Source organism: Salmo salar, chromosome ssa09 (assembly GCF_905237065.1).
Source record: "Salmo salar chromosome ssa09, Ssal_v3.1, whole genome shotgun sequence".
Taxonomy (NCBI): Eukaryota; Metazoa; Chordata; class Actinopteri; order Salmoniformes; family Salmonidae; genus Salmo; species Salmo salar.
In genome coordinates this window covers 106758248-106777219 of record NC_059450.1, presented here as the reverse complement: position 1 = coordinate 106777219, position 18972 = coordinate 106758248, and the positions used below count along the sequence as shown (strand labels likewise).

The window sequence follows — 18972 nt, the reverse complement described above, 5'->3', positions numbered from 1 at the left end:
GCTTATCACATTTCCATAGCATGACACAAGGTAATTGACCCTCAGAATCATAGATGTATATTTTAAGTCAGTCAATCTGGAACATTTCAAGAACTTTGTTTTTGTGACTGCACTTGAAGAAACTTTCAATCAAGTGCTATGATGAAACTGGCTCTCGTGAGGACTGCCACAGGAAAGGAAGACCCAGAGTTACCTCTGCTGCAGAGGTTAAGTTCATTAGAGTTACCAGCCTCAGATTGCTGCCTAAATAAATGCTTCACAGAGTTCAAGTGACAGACACATCTCAACATCAAATGTTCAAAGGAGACTGCGTGAATCAGGCCTTCATGGTTGAATTGCTGCAAAGAAACCACTACTAAAGGACACCAATAAGAAGAAGAGACTTGCTTGGTGTAAGAAACGCAAGCAACGGACATTAGACTGGTGGAAATCTGTCCTTTGGTCTGATGAGTCCTAATTTGAGATTTTTGGTTCCAACCGATGTGTCTTTGTGAGACGCAGAGTAGATGAACGGATCTCCGCTTTTGTGTTGTTCCCACCATGAAGCATGGGGGAGTTGGTGTGATGGTGCTTGGCTGGTGACACTGTCAGTGATTTATTTAGAATTCAAGGCACACTTAACCAGCATGGCTACCACAGAATTCTGGAGTGATACGCCATCCCATCTGGTTTGCGCTTAGTGGGACTATCATTTTTTTCCCAACAGGACAGTGACCGAGCATTTGACTAAGGAGAGTGATGGAGTGCTGCATCGGATGACCTGGCATCCACAATCACCCAATCTCAACCAGGCTGAGATGCTTTGGGTTGAGTTGGACCGCAGAGTTAAGGAAGAGAAGCCAACAAGGGCTTAGCATATGTGGGAACTCCTTCAAGACTGTTTGAGAGAATGCCAATAGTCTGCACAGCTGTCAAGGCAAAAGGTTGCCACTTTGAAGAACCTAAAATATATTTTGATTTGTTTAACACTTTTTTGGTTACTACATGATTCCCTATGTGTTATTTCATAGTTCTGATGTCTTCACTATTATTCTACAATGTAGAAAACAGTAAAAATAAAGAACCTTTGAATGAGTAGGTGTCCAAACTTTTGACTGGTACTGCAAATACTATATTTATTTATTCACAAAAGTAGTGCACTGGGCATTTACTAGTCCTGTATTAGCAGACAGATGTAGCCAGTAGATATTTTTTTTATCCCCAGTTCAGAAAGTCCCTCCTTATTTCAGTCAGTTTTCCTCTGTTTGACGTCTATTGAATATGAATACGAAATAGAGTTTTGCCTCACAAGTATGTTTGTGTGAGAGAGAAAGCGGGTAGAGTGATGGGGTAAAGATATGAAGGGAGGTGTCATCAAAAACACTCAAGAGGATACAATGCCTAGTCAACTGAGTCCTTGACAACTTTTGCAACGGAAGTGGATGTCATCTACAGTTGAGCCTGAGACCTGCAGACTTGTGTTAGCTCCAAGGTAATGTCTAGGCTTTAGGTCAGCGGGCTAAAACAATGGCGCCTAAATCCCTGGATTAATCCAGTCATCACAAAGACATACTATCCAAACAAAACCAGTGCAAATACTAGACATCGAAGATAAAGCAAAGCAAAACAAAAACAATGCAGGTCCTTCCTCCCAGGAATCTTGTAAATGCAATCGTATTTGAAGGAAAATTGATAGGCTTATTTAAAGCAATAGACTACTGCCTCTGCTAGAAGTGGAATATTGGTTACACAACTGCGGTGTTGTCCCAATCTCCAGCTGTTTCCATTCTGAATGTTGCGCATGCGGTTGGTAGAAGTGACGTGATCACTGGTTCGGAAAGTGTGTTCGTGTTTGTGCAGGGATGTCGTGTTCAAAGAAGCTCAGCTGTTTCGCACAGTAAGCGGGACATGGCTGCAACTTCGGCAATGATGGGGTAGGTGTAGGCTCGTATATACTTTTCAGATTGTCCTCTAAAGTAACCCACAGTAGCAATAACCTAAAATGTTTATGGGATTGTTATTGTTGTGGTTTGTTTTAAATGAATAACTGTTTATTCTGTCGCTGCATTGGGGGGGGGGTTGTGAATTCAAAATTGCTGTATCGAACAAGCTTTGTGATTTAGCCTACTTTAGTCTTAAACTAGGATACACATTTTGTTGGGGGAAACGATCAGAAATAACGTTAAGAAAAATATACCCCAAAACGAAAGTTTTTCCATCTATGTCATAGTCATTTGAGTTGCGATTTACTTTCCTTTGAGACAATTAGTTTTTATTATAACATGTCGATAAAGATAGATTTATCATAATACCTCTCTCTCCAGAGTAATACCGTTCCTGTTAGACCTACTGTCCATGGTCCCCGCTGGAGCTCAGGTAATTTCTCTGAGTGACATGTATGGCACGATCAACTCTCCGAACTTTCCAGAACCCTACCCTAAAGAGTCCGAGGTCCGCTGGAACATAAGCGTTCCCGACGGGTTCCAAATCAGACTTTACTTTCTGCACTTCGACCTAGAACCCTCCTACCTCTGTGAGTACGACTATGTCAAGGTAAGTGAATAGTGACTGCGTGTGTGAGTAAATGCCTCGAAAAGGGACACATTTCACATGTCCCACCTGGATTTAGTTCAGTCAATTCAATTATGAATTTAAATTCATTTTCAACTCTTATGACAAACATTTTTATTCTTTGAAGAGCTTTTTTTTGTAATAGAATATTTGCCTGCCTGGCACAATAGACCCTGGCATATTGCTAAACTATTTGGCATTAGTTTGTTCCTGAGAAGGTGTATGGGTTTAGCCAGCCAAAGATGTCAGTGTGCCAGCATGGGTCAGTGTAATAGGCTATGCCAGTGAAGAGAAGGATGATGTGCCAGGCGGCACTGGCGCAGGAGCCTGGTCGGAGCTGGTGCCAGTTCGGGTTGGTTTGCCAGGCTTTGGTGCCTGACCCATCTTTTGATTTCTAGGAACCAGAGTTATGCCAGAATGGTTGGAATTCTGAACAGGGTTTAGCATAGCAACAGTATAAGCAGCATGGAACTGTAGTGTGGAGTGCTCTTACTGCAGCAAAGCATTTGGGGGAAATGCTCCTGTCCCTTTTGTCTCTCTGCTGTGTCTGACACAGTATCTTCGGCCATGGTCCGATTCTACCCTTTTCCCAAAATGTGCTAATGAAGTGTGCTCTTCTATACTTTATGATCTGTTGTAAAACTGTGCGCATTAACTCCACCTGGAAAATGCACTCCATTTGCCTTTTGTAGTCACTATAGCACTCTTTATTTCCTGTGTAATTTGGCAATATTGGAATTAGGCCACGGCAGTTTGTAAAAGAAAGAGCAATGGCATATTTGATCACATTTCTGTAGGTGTGGGCAGAATGTTTCGATATTTTGCAGTGACCTTTTCAAACTAAACATAGCAAGTGCCTATCAAATTTTATGTCACAAATGCCGAATACATTGGTTGTAGACCTTACAGTTAAATGCTTACTTACAGCCCTTAACCAACAATACAGTTTTAAGAAAAGTAAGTGTTAAGTAAAAAAAGAACAAAAATTAAAGAGTAGCAGTAAAATAACAGTAGCGAGGCTATATGCCAGTTGGTACCGGTACAGAGTCAATGTGCGGTGGCACAGGTTAGTCAAGGTAATTGAGGTAATATGTACATGTGGGTAGAAGTAAAGTGACTATGCATAGATAATAAACAGAGTAGCAGCAGTGTAAAAGAGGGGGTTGGGGGATACAATGCAAATAGTCTGAGTAGCCATTTGATTAGTTGTTCAGGAGTCTTATGGCTTGGGGGTATAAGCTTTTAAGAAGCCATGACTAGTGTGGCTGGAGTCTTTGACAATTTTTAGGGCCTTCCTTTGACACCGCCTGGTATTAAGGTCCTGGATGGCAGGAAGCTTGGCCCCAGTGATGTACTGGGCCGTACGCACTACCCTCTGTAGTGCCTTGCTGTCGGATGCTGAGCAGTTACCATACCAGGCAGTTATGCAACCAGTCAGGATGCTCTCGATGGTGCAGCTGTATAACTTTTTGAGGATCTGAGGACCCATGGCAAATCTCTTCAGTCTCCTGAGGGGGAATAGGCATTGTCGTGCCCTCTTCACGACTGTCTTGGTGTGTTTGGACCATGATGGTTTGTTGGTGATGTGGACACCAAGGAACTTGAATCTCTCAACGTGCTCCACTACAGCCCTGTCGATGAGAATGGGGGCGTGCTCGGTCCTCCTTTTCCTGTAGTCCACAATCTCCTTTGTCTTGATCATGTTAAGGGAGAGATTGTTATCCTGGCTCCACATGGCCAGTTCTCTGACCTCCTCCCTATAGGCTGTCTCATCGTTGTCACTGTTGTGTCGTCGGCAAACTTAATGATGGTGTTGGAGTCGTGCCTGGCCATGCAGTCATTGATGAACAAGGAGTACAGGAGAGGACTGAGCACACATGTTGAGGATCAGCATGGCAGATGTGTTGTTACCTACCCTGTCCACACATTCTTCAAGATTGATTGTATATTGGAAACAATTTAAAAGTAGGCTACAGCCCACATTTATATGCAAACAATGAATTGTTGTTTTAATATTTTGTTTATCTATAGATTTTTGTGTTTCTATGTCCTGTCTTGGTATAGGCTCTGAGATTAAATGGGTTTATTATGTTGCACTCCTATTGCACAGCAATACTGTAGCCTACATGTACTGTCAAATATTTTACATACTGTAAGCTACCAGTCTATCTACTGTGTTGGCAGAATGTTAAAAAAAAGTATTCAGTAATTTATGGACTGTGACAGTTTCTGAAAGAGAAACCAATGGCACATTCTGTCAGCACAACGTTTGACTGATGTAAGGGCTGTCTTCAGGAAAGGACCAAAATGCAGCAGAGTTAGTATTCATCCTTCAATTTAATTGGAAAGAACACTATACAAAAACAAAAACAAGGAACCTGACAGCCAACAGTCCTGTCAGGTGCAACCACACTAAACAAGAAACAATTACCCACAAAACCCAAAGGAAAAACATGCTCCTTATGTGTGACTCCCAATCAGCAGCAACGAGCACCACCTGTGCCTGATTGGGAGCCACACACATGGCCCAAAACAAAGAAATACCAAAACATAGAAAAAGGAACATAGAACGCCCACCCAATGTAACACCCTGGCCTAACCAAAATAAAGAACAAAAAACCCCTCTCTATGGCCAGGGCGTTACAACTGAAACCATGTTTTACATTGACTTTTCCCCCAACCTCAATATGCTGGACTGCCCACGAGTTCTGAAACATTGTCTAGGCTACTAAAAACAAATTGAAATTACAGTAGGCTACATAGAGTAGTAACATGCATACATCTAAGTAAAATATACACTTTCATGATGCATTGCCTATGGGATCATTCACACCCTTTGACTTTTTCACATTTTGTTCTGTTACAGCCTGAATTTAAAATTGATTAAATGTAATGTTTTTTTGTCACTGGCCTACATAATGTCAAAGTGGAATTGTTAAAAGAAAAGTAACAAATTAAAAAAAATGTAAAGCTGAAATGAGTTTTAAACCTCGTTGTTTGGCAATCCTAAATGGGTTCAGGAGTAAAAATGTGCTTAAAAAGTCAAATGATAAATTGCATAGACTCACACTGTGTGCAATAATAGTGTTTAACATGATTTTGAATGACTACCTCATCTCTGTACCCTACAAATAAAATCATATGTAAGGTCCCTCAGTCAAGTAGTGAATTTCAAACGCATATTCAACCACAAAGACCATGGAGTTTTTACAATCCCTTGCAAAGAAGGGCACCTATTAGTAGATGGGTAAAAATACAAAAAGCAGACATTAAATATCCCTTTGAGCATGGTGAAGTTATTAATTACACATTGGATTGGTGTATCAATACATCAAGTCACTACAAATCTACAGGTGTCCTTTCTAAGTCAGTTGCCGGAGAGGAAGGAAACTGCTTAGGGATTTCACCATGAGGCCAATGGTGACTTTAAAACAGTTTAATGGCTGTGATAGAAAACTGAGGATGGATCAACAAAAATCTAAATGCAAAATAACAATTTCAAAGATTTTACTAAGTTACAGTTCATATAAGGAAATCAGTCAATTGAAATAAATTAGGCCCTAATCTATGGATTTCACATGACTGGAAATAAAGAGATTCCTCTGTTGATTAGATACCTTAAAAAATAGGTAGGTGCGTGGATCAGAAAATTAGTCAGTATCTGGTGTGACCACCATTTACCTCATGCAGCGCTACACGTCTCCTTCGCATAGAGTTGATCAAGATGTTGATTGTGACCTGTGGAATGTTGTCCCACTCTTCATCAATGGCTGTGTGAAGTTCCTGGATATTGGCGGGAACTGGAACACTCTTTCGTTCACATCGATCCAGAGCATCCCAAATGTGATCAATGGGTGACATGTCTGGTGAGTATGCAGGTCATGGAAGAACTGGGACATTTTCAGCTTCCAGGAATTGTGTACAGATCCTTGCGACACGAGGCTGTGCGTTATACTGAAATATGAGATGATGGCGGCAGATGAATGACACAATGGGCCTCAGCATCTCGTCACGGTATTTCTGTGCGTTCAAATTGCCATAGATCAATTGTCTTCGTTGTCCGTAGCTTATGCCTGCCCATACCATAACCACACTGCCACCATGGGGCACTCTGTTCACAATGTTGACATCAGCAAACCGCTCGCCGATACGACGCTATACACACTGTCTGCCATCTGCCGGGTATAGTTGAAACCGGGATACATCCGTGAAGAGCACACTTCTCCAATGTGCCAGTCATCATCGAAGATGAGCATTTTCCCACTGAAGTCAGTTAGGATGCCAAACTGCAGTCAGGTCAAGACCCTGGTGAGGATGACGAGCATGCAGATGAGCTTCCCTGAGATGGTTTCTGATAGTTTGCATAAATTCTTCCACAATTTCATCAATTTCAAGAATCCGGATGTGGAGTTGTGTTTACACGTGGTCTGCGGTTGCGAGGTCGGTTGGACAAACTGTCAATTTCTCTAAAACGACGTTGAGAAATTATAATTTAATTATCTGGAAACAGCTCTGGTGGACATTCGTGTAGTCAGAATACCAATTGCATGCTCCCTCATCTTGAAACATCTATGACGTTGTGTGACTATTGCACATTTTAGAGTGGCCTTTTATTGTCCCCAGTAAAAGGTGCACCTGTGTAATGATCAGGCTGTTTAATCAGCTTCTTGATATGCCACACCTGCCAGGTGAATGGATTATCTTGGAAAAAGAGAAATGCACAATTAACTTTTTTTCACAAAATTTTAGTGAAATAAGCTTTTTGTGAGTATGGAACATTTCTGGGATATTTTATTTCAGCTCATTAAACATGTTACGCCTATATTTTTGTTCAGTGTCGTTACACCACCATACTAACCTAATTGACAGAGTGAAAAGAAAGCCAGTACAGAACAAAAGTATTCCAACAAGGCACTCAAGTAATACTGCAAAAAATGTGGCACAGCAATTACCGTCATTTCAGGACTATTAAGCGCACCTGAATATAAGCCGCACCCACTGAATTAAAAAAAAGATATATATTTTGAACATAAACAAGCCGCACATGTCTATAAGCCGCAGGTGCCTGCCTACCGGTACATTGAAACAAATGAACTTTACACAGGCTTTAACGAAACACGGCTTGTAACAAAAATAAATAGGCTTTAACGAAACACGGCTTGTAACAAAAAATAAAAAATTAGCAGTAAGCTTTAGTTGTCTTTTTGCACTGAGTCAATTCCTCACGCTGCTGTTTCCAACGTCTTATCATCGACTCATTAAGACCAAGCTCCCGTGCAGCAGCTCTATTTCCTTTTCCAACAGCCAGATCAATCGCCTTCAACTTGAAAGCTGCATCATATGCATTTCTCCGTGTCTTTGCCATGATGAGGGTGACAAAATGACTACCGTAATCAGAATGATCGGAAGTTTGAGAGCGCTCGATTTAATCTAAACAGTAAACAAAAAAGTTGTTTGACCCTAACCCGTTCGGCAATTTCATTGGTCCAATGAAAGCTTCATGCCGCCAAAAAACTGAGCACGTCACAGAATGTGTTTTTTTGAGAGAAAAAAAATTGAAAGTGGGAAAAATCCATATATTAGCCGCGTCATTGTTTAAGCCGCGAGGTTCAAAGCTGGGAAAAAAGTTGCGGTTTATAGTCCGGAATTTACGGTAATGTTTTGTCCTGAAATAGAAAGTTATGTTTGGTGCAAATCCAATACAACACATTACTAAATACCGCTTTCCATATTTTCAAGCATAGTGGTGGCTGAATCATGTTATGGGTATGATTGCAATCATTAAGGACTGTGGAGTTTTTCAGTATTAAAAAAAAAAAATTGAATGGAGCACAAGCAAAATGCTAGAGGAAAACCTATTTAAGTCTGTTTTCCACCAGACACTAGGAGATGAATTCACCTTCAGCAGGACAATAACCTAAATCACAAGGCCAAATCTACAGTGGAGTTGCTTACCAAGAAGAATGTTCCCGAGTGGCCAAGTTAGTTTTTTACTTAAATCTGCTTGAAAATCCTGTGGCAATACTTAAATTATTGTCTAGCAATGACCAACAATCAATTTGACAGAGATTGAATAATTCTGTAAAGAATAATGGGCAAATATTGTACAATCCAGGTGTGCAAAGCTCTTAGACTTACCCAGAAAGACTCACTGCTGTAATCGCTGCCAAAAGTGATTCGAACGTGTGAATACTTAAATTAGATTTCTGTATTTCATTTTCAATACATTTGCAACAATTCTAAAAACATGATTTCACTTTGTCATTATGGGGTATTGTGTGTAAATAGGTGATTTGTTTTTATATTTAATCCATTTTGAGTTCAGGCTGTAACACATCACAATGTGGAATAAGTCAAGGGGTATGAATACTTTCTGAAGGCACTGTATTTACATAGCCCCAATGAAATGAGAGATGCGTATGGTAATTTGTTGTATGGTTACCTCAGAAATATGAACCCATCACTGCCAGAAAAGGTGAGAAATTTATTCCGCAATGGTTATAAAAATTAAATGTATTGGAAATAAATTCCTTGATTTGTTCTTCTCAGTAACGACAAATGGCTGCATCTTATGTTTTTATGAAGCGTGTCATCATATCCCCCATTTGCACAAAATACTTACCTGTTTGCAATACAGTACTTCAACCACTATAAGATATGCGAACACATGGTCTAACGTTTTCTTGGAGGAAAGGACATTTTTCAAGAAGCACCAATCAAATGCTTTTCAATGCATGAGGAAGTGAAGGGTAGAGAATTGGAACACAACCAGACTGTCATTACATCCCCTATGAGAACCAGAAAATAGCTGAGAGAGAGTGGCAAATTGTATGGATAATTCTTCTGCAGAACCAATCTCCCGCTGGGGGTAATCAAGTTACACTAATGTTGAGGGGCTGTGTGTGTGTGTGTGTGTGTGTGAGAGAGACTGAGAGGCTGTGTGTATGACAGACAGGCAGGTCAGCGTGCTGGTGTCCTGCCAATGGTGTTATTAGCATTCATTCCACTGTGACTCTGAAGCATTCACTTCCCACCAAGCTCATATTCATATTCAAATAACCCTACAGGGCACCACCGCAATGCACCCAGCGCCACACCAGCAGCCAGACACAAAAGGACAATAGAGGAACCAGATGACTGCTTTTCCACAATGCAATGCATTCTTGTCTGTGTTTTACAAGGGGGTGATTTTGTGTCTGGGTGGGTGGTGATTGTGTGTATGCGCTTGTTTTTATGTTTGTTGTAAGGCTTGATCATTACCGTCACTGCCACGCCACACATTATTTATCTCTGAAATCACGTGTTCCAATGCCCCTCCAAAATGTTACCTTTTTATGCATTGCCACTCGATGCTGATCTTGGGTCAGTTTGGCATTTTTCCCACTAATGGCTAAGGTTAGAATTGGATCTGTATCTAGTGGAAACTTTACCCCAGAGCGCGTCCAAACTCTAATAACGGCATAAGTAGCCTCCCAATTCCCACCGCCAAATTCACAGCTCATCAATGAGGCTCTTTTGGTTCCATTGTGAGGCGTCTGCTTGAATTCAACCACTTTGTCCAGACCCCCACTCCCTGGGGTGCAGCATGCATAGGGATCCTTGTGCATGCGCACACACACACACTCAGACGCTCACACACACAACACTACTCATCTACCCACAGTTCTCAGTCCTGCGACCAGTGACCGACACAGATAACATTGTGTTGTCCTCTCCTTGAATGAAGATGTACTGTATATGTCTGATGCTGATCTGTGAGTGTGTGTGAATGTATGCTTGCACATTTACATCAGAGTGAATAAGCACACAATGGAAGTGTTTTATAATATCTGTGGTATAACTGTGATTGGTGCTTTGCTTGTAGTTGTAGAAATGTTATAGTGTTGTGTGGTATTGGGGCTGTGGCCAGTGTGGCTATGCTTGCACAAAAGTGTCTCTTAATCTCCCACATGCTGCTCTGTTGTAGCTGGGGTTAACCGACCGTTCACTGACACACTCAGAGTAAACATGCTATCAGAGACCCAGATAAGACTGGTGTTCTAAAAAGTGTTTGTGCGTACATCTGTTTCACACACACACACACACACACACACACACACACACACACACACACACACACACACACACAGAGAGATGGTGAGAAACGGGGGAGATATTTGGAATGGATTAATTAGTTGAAAAAAGGGCCATTTATCGGTAATCATTAGAAAACTTAAACAAAAATATTCATTAAAACATTCCAATATTAATCTGAAATGCGATTTATGAAAAGCTTTACATGAGAAAATCAAGTCAATAGCTGATAAAGGTGGCAATTCATGTCAATGCCATGTACTGTAGGCCTACATATTTTTGTGTGTGTCTGCATACGTGCAGCTGTATGTGACTTTGTGCTCACACGTCTATTCTACTCTTTCTCTGCAGGTGGAGGCTAATGGAGAGGAGCTGGCAGTGTTCTGTGGGCGCGAGGACAGTGACACAGAGCAGGTCCCAGGAGAGCAGGTCATCAGCTCCCCTAGGAGCTCCTTCAGTGTCTCCTTCCGGTCCGACTTCTCCAATGAGGAACGCTTCTTGGGCTTCGAGTCCCACTACAACGCTGTCGGTGAGCGGCCTGTACTATCACTTCCATTCATTGTTAGCTAATGGTCACTAAAGTTAGCTGAAGTTTGTAGTGGCTGTTTAAAGGAAACCGGACCATGGATGACAGTCTTTTATGGCCCATAGACTACTTTTAGGGTGAGGAACCATCTAACACTGTTAATCAGTGTTCTTCAATACTGGGCCAGGCTAGACCCATAGGTTGTTCAGGCTTTTTTTCTAGCCCAGCACCAATAGGATATAATAGTTAATAAAAGTTCATTTGTATTCTATTTTAACACAGCTATTCAGCTAATCAAGGGTTAGGTGATTAGTTGAATCAGGTATGTTAGTGCAGGGTTGAGCAAAAAGTTTCTCTTTCTCTCTCTCTAGACGTGGATGAGTGTAGGGACAGGAACGATGAGGATCTATCCTGTGACCATTTCTGCCACAACTACATCGGTGGCTACTACTGCTCCTGTCGCTATGGCTACCTGCTGCACTCTGACAACAGGACTTGTCGAGGTATTGTTTACCTTCTCCCCAAACTCATAGCCGCAGGTTCTAGGCTTTTCATCTTTGCAAAGTATAGTTGGGGACACTAAAGAGTATATTTTCTATGACACGCTCTCACTAGGAGACGATAAAGCGCTGTGTTACACACACGACCTAACTGTATTTGTGAATAACTGTCAATTATGATGCATTATATGTTGAAGATTCCCCATTCCAAGCCCTTTTTTGAGTGCATTCCAACCTCCTTCCCTACATGCCAACTGTTTTTGATGTTGACATTTTTATTGTGTGTCGACAATACATTTCGGGAGGGGGAAACAAAGTGTTTAGCCGCTAATGCTCTGCGAAATATGAATGTATTTATGAAGGCAGTACGATTCCAATGTATTGGCCTATCGGATCTTTCCCCCAATGTGTTAACAGCAAAAACCACGTGGAATCTAATCTTCGAGTAAAATGTATTGCACATTCATAAACTCAGCAAAAAAATAAACATCCCTTTTTCAGGACCCTGTCTTTTAAAGATAATTCGTAAAAATCCAAATAACTTCACAGATCTTCATTGTAAAGAGTTTAAACACTGTTTCCCATGCTTGTTCAATGAACCATAAACATTTAATGAACATGCACCTGTGGAACGGTCGTTAAGACACTAACAGCTTACAGACGGTAGGCAATTAAGGTCACAGTTATGAAAACGTAGGACACTAAAGAGGCCTTTCTACTGACTCTGAAAAACACAAAAAAAAAAGATGCCCAGGGTCCCTGCTCATCTGCGTGAACGTGCTTTAGGCATGCTGCAAGGAGGCCTGAGGACTGCAGATGTGGCCAGGGCAATAAATTGCAATGTCCATACTGTGAGACGCCTAAGACAGTGCTACAGGGAGACAGGACGGACAGCTGATCGTCCTCGCAGTGGCAGATCATATGTAACAACACCAGCACAGGATTGGTACATTGGAACATCACACCTGCGGGACAGGTACAGGATGGCAACAACAACTGCCCGAGTTACACCATGAACGAACAATCCCTCCATCAGTGCTCAGACTGGCCGCAATAGGCTGAGAGAGGCTGGACTGAGGACTTGTAGGCCTGTTGTAAGGCAGGTCCTCACCAGACATCACCGGCAACAACGTCGCCTATGGGCACAAACCCACCGTCGCTGGACCAGACAAGATTGGCAAAAAATGCTCTTCTCTGACGAGTCACGGTTTTGTCTTACCAGGAGTGATGGTCGGATTTGCGTTTATCGTCGAAGGAATGAGCGTTACACCGAGACCTGTACTCTGGAGCGGGATCGATTTGGAGGTGGAGGGTCCATCATGGTCTGGGGCGATGTGTCACAGCATCATCGGACGGAGCTTGTTGTCATTTCAGGCAATCTCAACGCTGTGCGTTACAGGGAAGACATCCTCCTCCCTCATGTGGTACCCTTCCTGCAGGCTCATCCTGACATGACCCTCCAGCATGACATTGCCACCAGCCATACAGCTCGTTCTGTGCGTGATTTCCTGCAAAACAGGAATGTCAGTGTTCTGCCATGGCCAGCGAAGAGCCCGGATCTCAATCCCATGGAGCACGTCTTTGACCTGTTGGATCGGAGGGTGAGGTCTAGGGCCATTCCCCCCCAGAAATGTCTGGGAACTTGCAGGTGCCTTGGCGGAAGAGTGGGGTAACATCTCACAGCAAAAACTGGCACATCTGGTGCAGTCCATGAGGAGAAGATGCACTGCAGTACTTAATGTAGCTGGTGGCCACACCAGATACTGACTGTTACTTTTGATTTTGACCCCCCCCTTTGTTCAGGGACATATTATTACATTTATGTTAGTCACATGTCTGTGGAACTTGTTCAGTTTATGTCTCAGTTGTTGAACCTTATATTCATACAAATATTTACATATCAAATCAAAGTTTATTTGTCACGTGCGCCGAATACAACAGGTGAAATTCAACAGTGAAATGCTTACTTACATATTACAATATTGCAAAAAAGGTGTTAGGTGAGCAATAGGTAAGTAAAGAAATAAAACAACAGTAAAAAGACAGGCTATATACAGTAGTGAGGCTATAAAAGTTGCGAGGCTACATACAGACACCGGTTAGTCAGGCAGATTGAAGTAGTATGTACATTTAGATATGGTTAAAGTGACTATGCATATATGATGAACAGAGAGTAGCAGTAGCGTAAAAGAGGGGGTGGTGGGTGGCGGGACACAGCCCGGTTAGCCAATGTGCGGGAGCACTGGTTGGTCGGCCCAATTGAGGTAGTATGTACATGAATGTATAGTTAAAGTGACTATGCATATATGATAAACAGAGAGTAGCAGCAGCGTAAAAAGAGGGTTTGGGGGGTTGGGGGGGGCACACAATGCAAATAGTCTGGGTAGCCATTGAATTACCTGTTCAGGAGTCTGATAGCTTGGGGGTAAAAACTGTTGAGAAGCCTTTTTGTCCTAGACTTGGCACTCCGGTACCACTTGCCATGCGGTAGTAGAGAGAACAGTCTATGACTGGGGTGGCTGGGGTCTTTGACAAATTTTAGGGCCTTCCTCTGACACCGTGGTCCTGGATGGCAGGCAGCTTTGCCCCAGTGATGTACTGGGCCATATTCACTACACTCTGTAGTGCCTTGCGGTCAGAGGCCGAGCAATTGCCGTACCAGGCAGTGATGCAACCAGTCAGGAAGCTCTCTGTTGCAGCTGTAGAACCTTTTGAGGATCTCAGGACCCATGCCAAATCTTTTTAGTTTCCTGAGGGGGAATAGGCTTTGTTGTGCCCTCTTCACGACTGTCTTGGTGTGTTTGGACCATTCTAGTTTCTTGTTGATGTGGACACCGAGGAACTTGAAGCTCTTAACCTGCTCCACTGCAGCCCCGTCGATGAGAATGGGGGCGTGCTCGGTCCTCCTTTTCCTGTAGTCCACAATCATCTCCTTAGTCTTGGTTACGTTGAGGGATAGGTTGTTATTCTGGCACCAAACGACCAGGTCTCTGACCTCCTCCCTATAGGCTGTCTCGTCATTGTCCGTGATCAGGCCTACCACTGTTGTGTCGTCTGCAAACTTAATGATGGTGTTGGAGTCGTGCCTGGCCATGCAGTCATGGGTGAACAGGGAGTTCAGGAGTGGACTGAGCACGCACCCCTGTGGAGCTCCAGTGTTGAGGATCAGCGTGGCAGATGTGTTGTTACCTACCCTCACCACCTGGGTATGGCCCGTCAGGAAGTTCAGGATCCAGTTGCAGATGGAGGTATTTTAGTCCCAGGATCCTTAGCTTAGTGATGAGCTTTGAGGGTACTATGGTGTTGAACGCTGAGCTGTAGTCAATGAATAGCATTCTCACATAAGTGTTCCTTTTGTCCAGGTGGGAAAGGGCAGTGTGGAGTGCAATAGAGATTGCATCATCTGTGGATCTGTTGGGATGGTATGCAAATTGGAGTGGGTCTAGGGTTTATCGGATAATGGTGTTGATTTGAGCCATTACCAACCTTTCAAAGCACTTCATGGCTACAGACGTGAGTTCTACGGGTCTGTAGTCATTTAGGCAGGTTCCGTTTGTGTTCTTGGGCACAGGGACTATGGTGGTCTGCTTGAAACATGTTGGTATTACAGACTCAATCAGGGACATGTTGAAAATATCAGTGAAGACACCTGCCAGTTGGTCAGCACATGCCCGGAGCACACGTCCTGGTAATCCGTCTGGCCTCGCAGCCTTGTGTTTGTTGACCTGTTTAAAGGTCTTACTCACGTCGGCTACGGAGAGCGTGATCACACAGTCGTCCGGAACAGCTGATGCTCTCATGCATGCCTCAGTGTTGCTTGCCTCGAAGCGAGCATAGAAGTGATTTAGCTCGCCTGTTAGGCTCGTGTCACTGGGCAGCTCGCAGCTGTGCTTCCCTTTGTAGTCTGTAATAGTTTGCAAGCCCTGCCACATAAGACGCGCATCGGAGCCGGTGTAGTATGATTCAATCTTAGCCATGTATTGACACTTTGCCTGTTTGATGGTTCATTGCAGGGCATAGCAGGATTTCTTGTAAGCTTCCGGGTTAGAGTCCCGCACCTTGAAAGGGGCAGCTCTACCCTTTAAGCTCAGTGCGAATGTTGCCTGTAATCCATGGCTTCTGGTAGGGGTATGTACGTACAGTCACTGTGGGGATGACGTCCTCGATGCACTTAATGATAAAACCAGTGACTGATGTGGTGTACTCCTCAATGCCATCGGAAGAATCCCGGAACATGTTCCAGTCTGTGATAGCAAAACAGTCCTGTAGTTTAGCATCTGCTTCATCTGACCACTTTTTTTATGGACCGAGTCACTGGTGCTGTCACGATCATCATATAAATAATTGGACCAAGGTGCAGCGTGAGTAGAGTTACACATTTTAATGATAGTGAAACTTCTCAAAACAACAAAGATATAACGATGTGAAATACGTAGCGCACATAAGCACACATACAAAACAATATCCCACAACGCAGGTGGGAAAATTGAACACACTAAGTATGATCTCCAATTAGAGGCAACGATTATCAACTGCCTCCAATTGGGAACCATACACATACACCAACATAGTATATTTCTATCTAGAAACCCCCCAGTCACACTCTGACCTATTACACCATAGAGAACCCCGAGGGCTCTCTATGGTCAGGGTGTGACAGGTGCTTCCTGCTTTAATTTTTGCTTGTAAGCAGGAATCAGGAGGATAGAGTTGTGGTCAGATTTACCAAATGGAGCGCGAGGGAGAGCTTTGTACGCGTCTCTATGTGTGGAGTACAGGTGATCTAGAATTGTTTCCCTCTGGTTGCACATTTAACATGTTGATAGAAATTTGGTAGAACTGATTTAACCTCTATGGGCTAGGTGGGACGCTAGCGTCCCCCCCGTGGTGCACTCCATCAACAGCAGGTGCATTTCAAGAGCGGCAAATTTGAATCCAAATAAATGTCAAAATTCAAATTTTTCAAACATACAACTATTTTACACCCTTTGAAAGATAAACATCTCCTTAATCTAACCACGTTTTACGATTTCAAAAAGGTTTTACGGCGAAAGCATACATTTAGAGTATGTTAGGACAGTACATTTACAAGAGTTGTGTGTAATGTTTTGTCAATTCAAAGACAGGGTCACCAAAACCATAAAACCAGCTAAAATAATGCACTAACCTTTTACAATCTCCATCAGATGACACTCCTAGGACATTATGTTAGACAATGCATGCATTTTTAGTTCTATCAAGTTCATATTTATATCCAAAAACAGCGTTTTACTATGGCATTGATGTTGAGGAAATCGTTTCCCTCCAATAACCGGCAGTCAAGTCAACACCACAAATTAAATAATTAAAATTAGAAAACATTGGTAAAATATTATATTGTCATTTAAAGAATTATAGATTTACATCTCTTGAACGCAATCAACTTGCCAGATTTAAAAATAACCTTACTGGGAAATCACACTTTGCAATAATCTGAGCACTGCGCCCAGAAAAATACGCGTTGCGATACAGACTAGACGTCATGTTGGGGAGATCTAAAATCGAAAATACTATGTAAATAATCCATTACCTTTGATTCTCTTCATCAGATGTCACTTCCAGGTATCACAGGTCCATAACGAATGTAGTTTTGTTCAAAAAAGCTCATCATTTATGTCCAAAAATCTCCGTCTTGTTAGCACATGATCTAAGCCAGCCGGACTTCTCGTCATGAACGAGGGGAAAAAATATATTTACGTTCGTTCAAACATGTCAAACGTTGTATAGCATAAATCATTAGGGCCTTTTTAACCAGAACATGAATAATATTCAAGGTGGACGAATGCATACTCTTTTATAACGTATTGGAACGAGGGTACCCAACATGAACTCGCGCGCCAGGTGTCTAATGGGCCATCATCGTTCCATGGCTCTTGTTCGGTCAGATCTCCCTCCAGAAGACTCAAAACACTTTGTAAAGGCTGGTGACATCTAGTGGAAGCAATAGGAAGTGCCAAAATATTCCTCAGCCCCTGTGTTTTTCAATGGGATAGGTTTAAAGGTAATACAACACATCAGGTATCCACTTCCTGTCAGAAAATGTCTCAGGGTTTTGCCTGCCAAATGAGTTCTGTTATACTCACAGACACCATTCAAACAGTTTTAGAAACTTTAGAGTGTTTTCTATCCATATATAATAAGTATATGCATATTCTAGTTACTGGGTAGGATTAGTAACCAGATTAAATCGGGTACATTTTTTTTATCCAGCCGTGCAAATACTGCCCCCTAGCCCTAACAGGTTAAGTTTCCCTGAATTAAAGTCTCCGGACACTAGGAGGGCCACCTCTGGGTGAGTGGTTTCCTGTTTGCTTATTTCCTTATACAGCTGACTGAGTGCGGTCTTAGTGCCGGCATCTGTCTGTGGTGGTAAATAAACAGCCACAAAAAGTATAGTTGAAAACTCTCTAGGCAAGTAGTGTGGCTAACAATTTAGAGACTTCCTTAGATTTTGGGCACCAGCTGTTGTTTACAAATATGCACAGACCCCCCCCTCCCCCCCCGTCTTACCGGAGTGTGCTGTTCTATCTTGCCAGTGCAGTGTATATCCCGCTAGCTGAATATCCATGTCGTCATTCAGCCACGATTCCATGAAACATAGGATATTACAGTTTTTGATGTCCCGTTGGTAGGATATTTGTGATCGTACCTCGTCTAATTTATTGTCCAATGATTAAACGTTGGCGAGTAGTATTGACGGTAACGGCAGCTGTCCCAGTCGCCTCCGCTGGGTCATGACCAGGCATCCGGCTCTTTGTCCTCTGTACCTGCGTCGCTTCCTCTTGCAAATAACAGGGATGTCGGTCCTGTGGGGTGTTTGGAGAATGTCTTGTGCGTCGTCTTTGTTGTAGAAAAAAATCTGTCTAATCTGAGGTGAGTGATCGCTGTCCTGATATCCAGAAGCTCTTTTTTGCCATAAGATATGGTTGCAGAAACATTATGTACAAAATATGTTACAAATAACGCGAAAAAACCCCACATAATAGCACAATTGGTTGGGCGCCCGTAAAACTGCTGCCATTTCATCATATGTTAAGTTTGCTGAAAATAAACGCATTTGACAGTGAGAGGACGTTTCTTTTTTACTGAGTTTACATGATTCCATTTGTGTTATTGCCAAGTGTTGATGTCTTCACTATTCTACAATGTAGAAAATAGTAAAAATAAAGAAAAACCTTGGAATGAGTAGGTGTGTCCAAACTTTTGACTGGTACTGTAATATATCGTTTGGGTATATTGTGTTTGTTGTATTATTAAAAACAGTTGTGGGAAGCACAAATTAAT

At 42.5% G+C, this 18972-nt stretch overlaps 1 protein-coding gene across 4 annotated transcripts in view; it reads left to right on the top strand.

Moving 5' to 3' along the window:
• The first annotated feature begins 1754 nt into the window (after positions 1-1754).
• Positions 1755-18972, top strand: part of masp1 (MBL associated serine protease 1) — an 84351-nt gene continuing 67133 nt past the window's right edge. For 3 of the 4 annotated variants that reach the window (XM_045724298.1, XM_014213411.2, XM_045724299.1), the window contains exons 1-4: positions 1755-1913; positions 2304-2532; positions 10975-11152; positions 11521-11652. In XM_045724298.1, coding sequence (XP_045580254.1) covers positions 1888-1913; positions 2304-2532; positions 10975-11152; positions 11521-11652 — 565 coding nt within the window. In that variant the 5' untranslated portion in view covers positions 1755-1887. The remainder of the gene's footprint in view (positions 1914-2303; positions 2533-10974; positions 11153-11520; positions 11653-18972) is intronic. The other variant, XM_014213412.2, reaches the window with a different exon arrangement.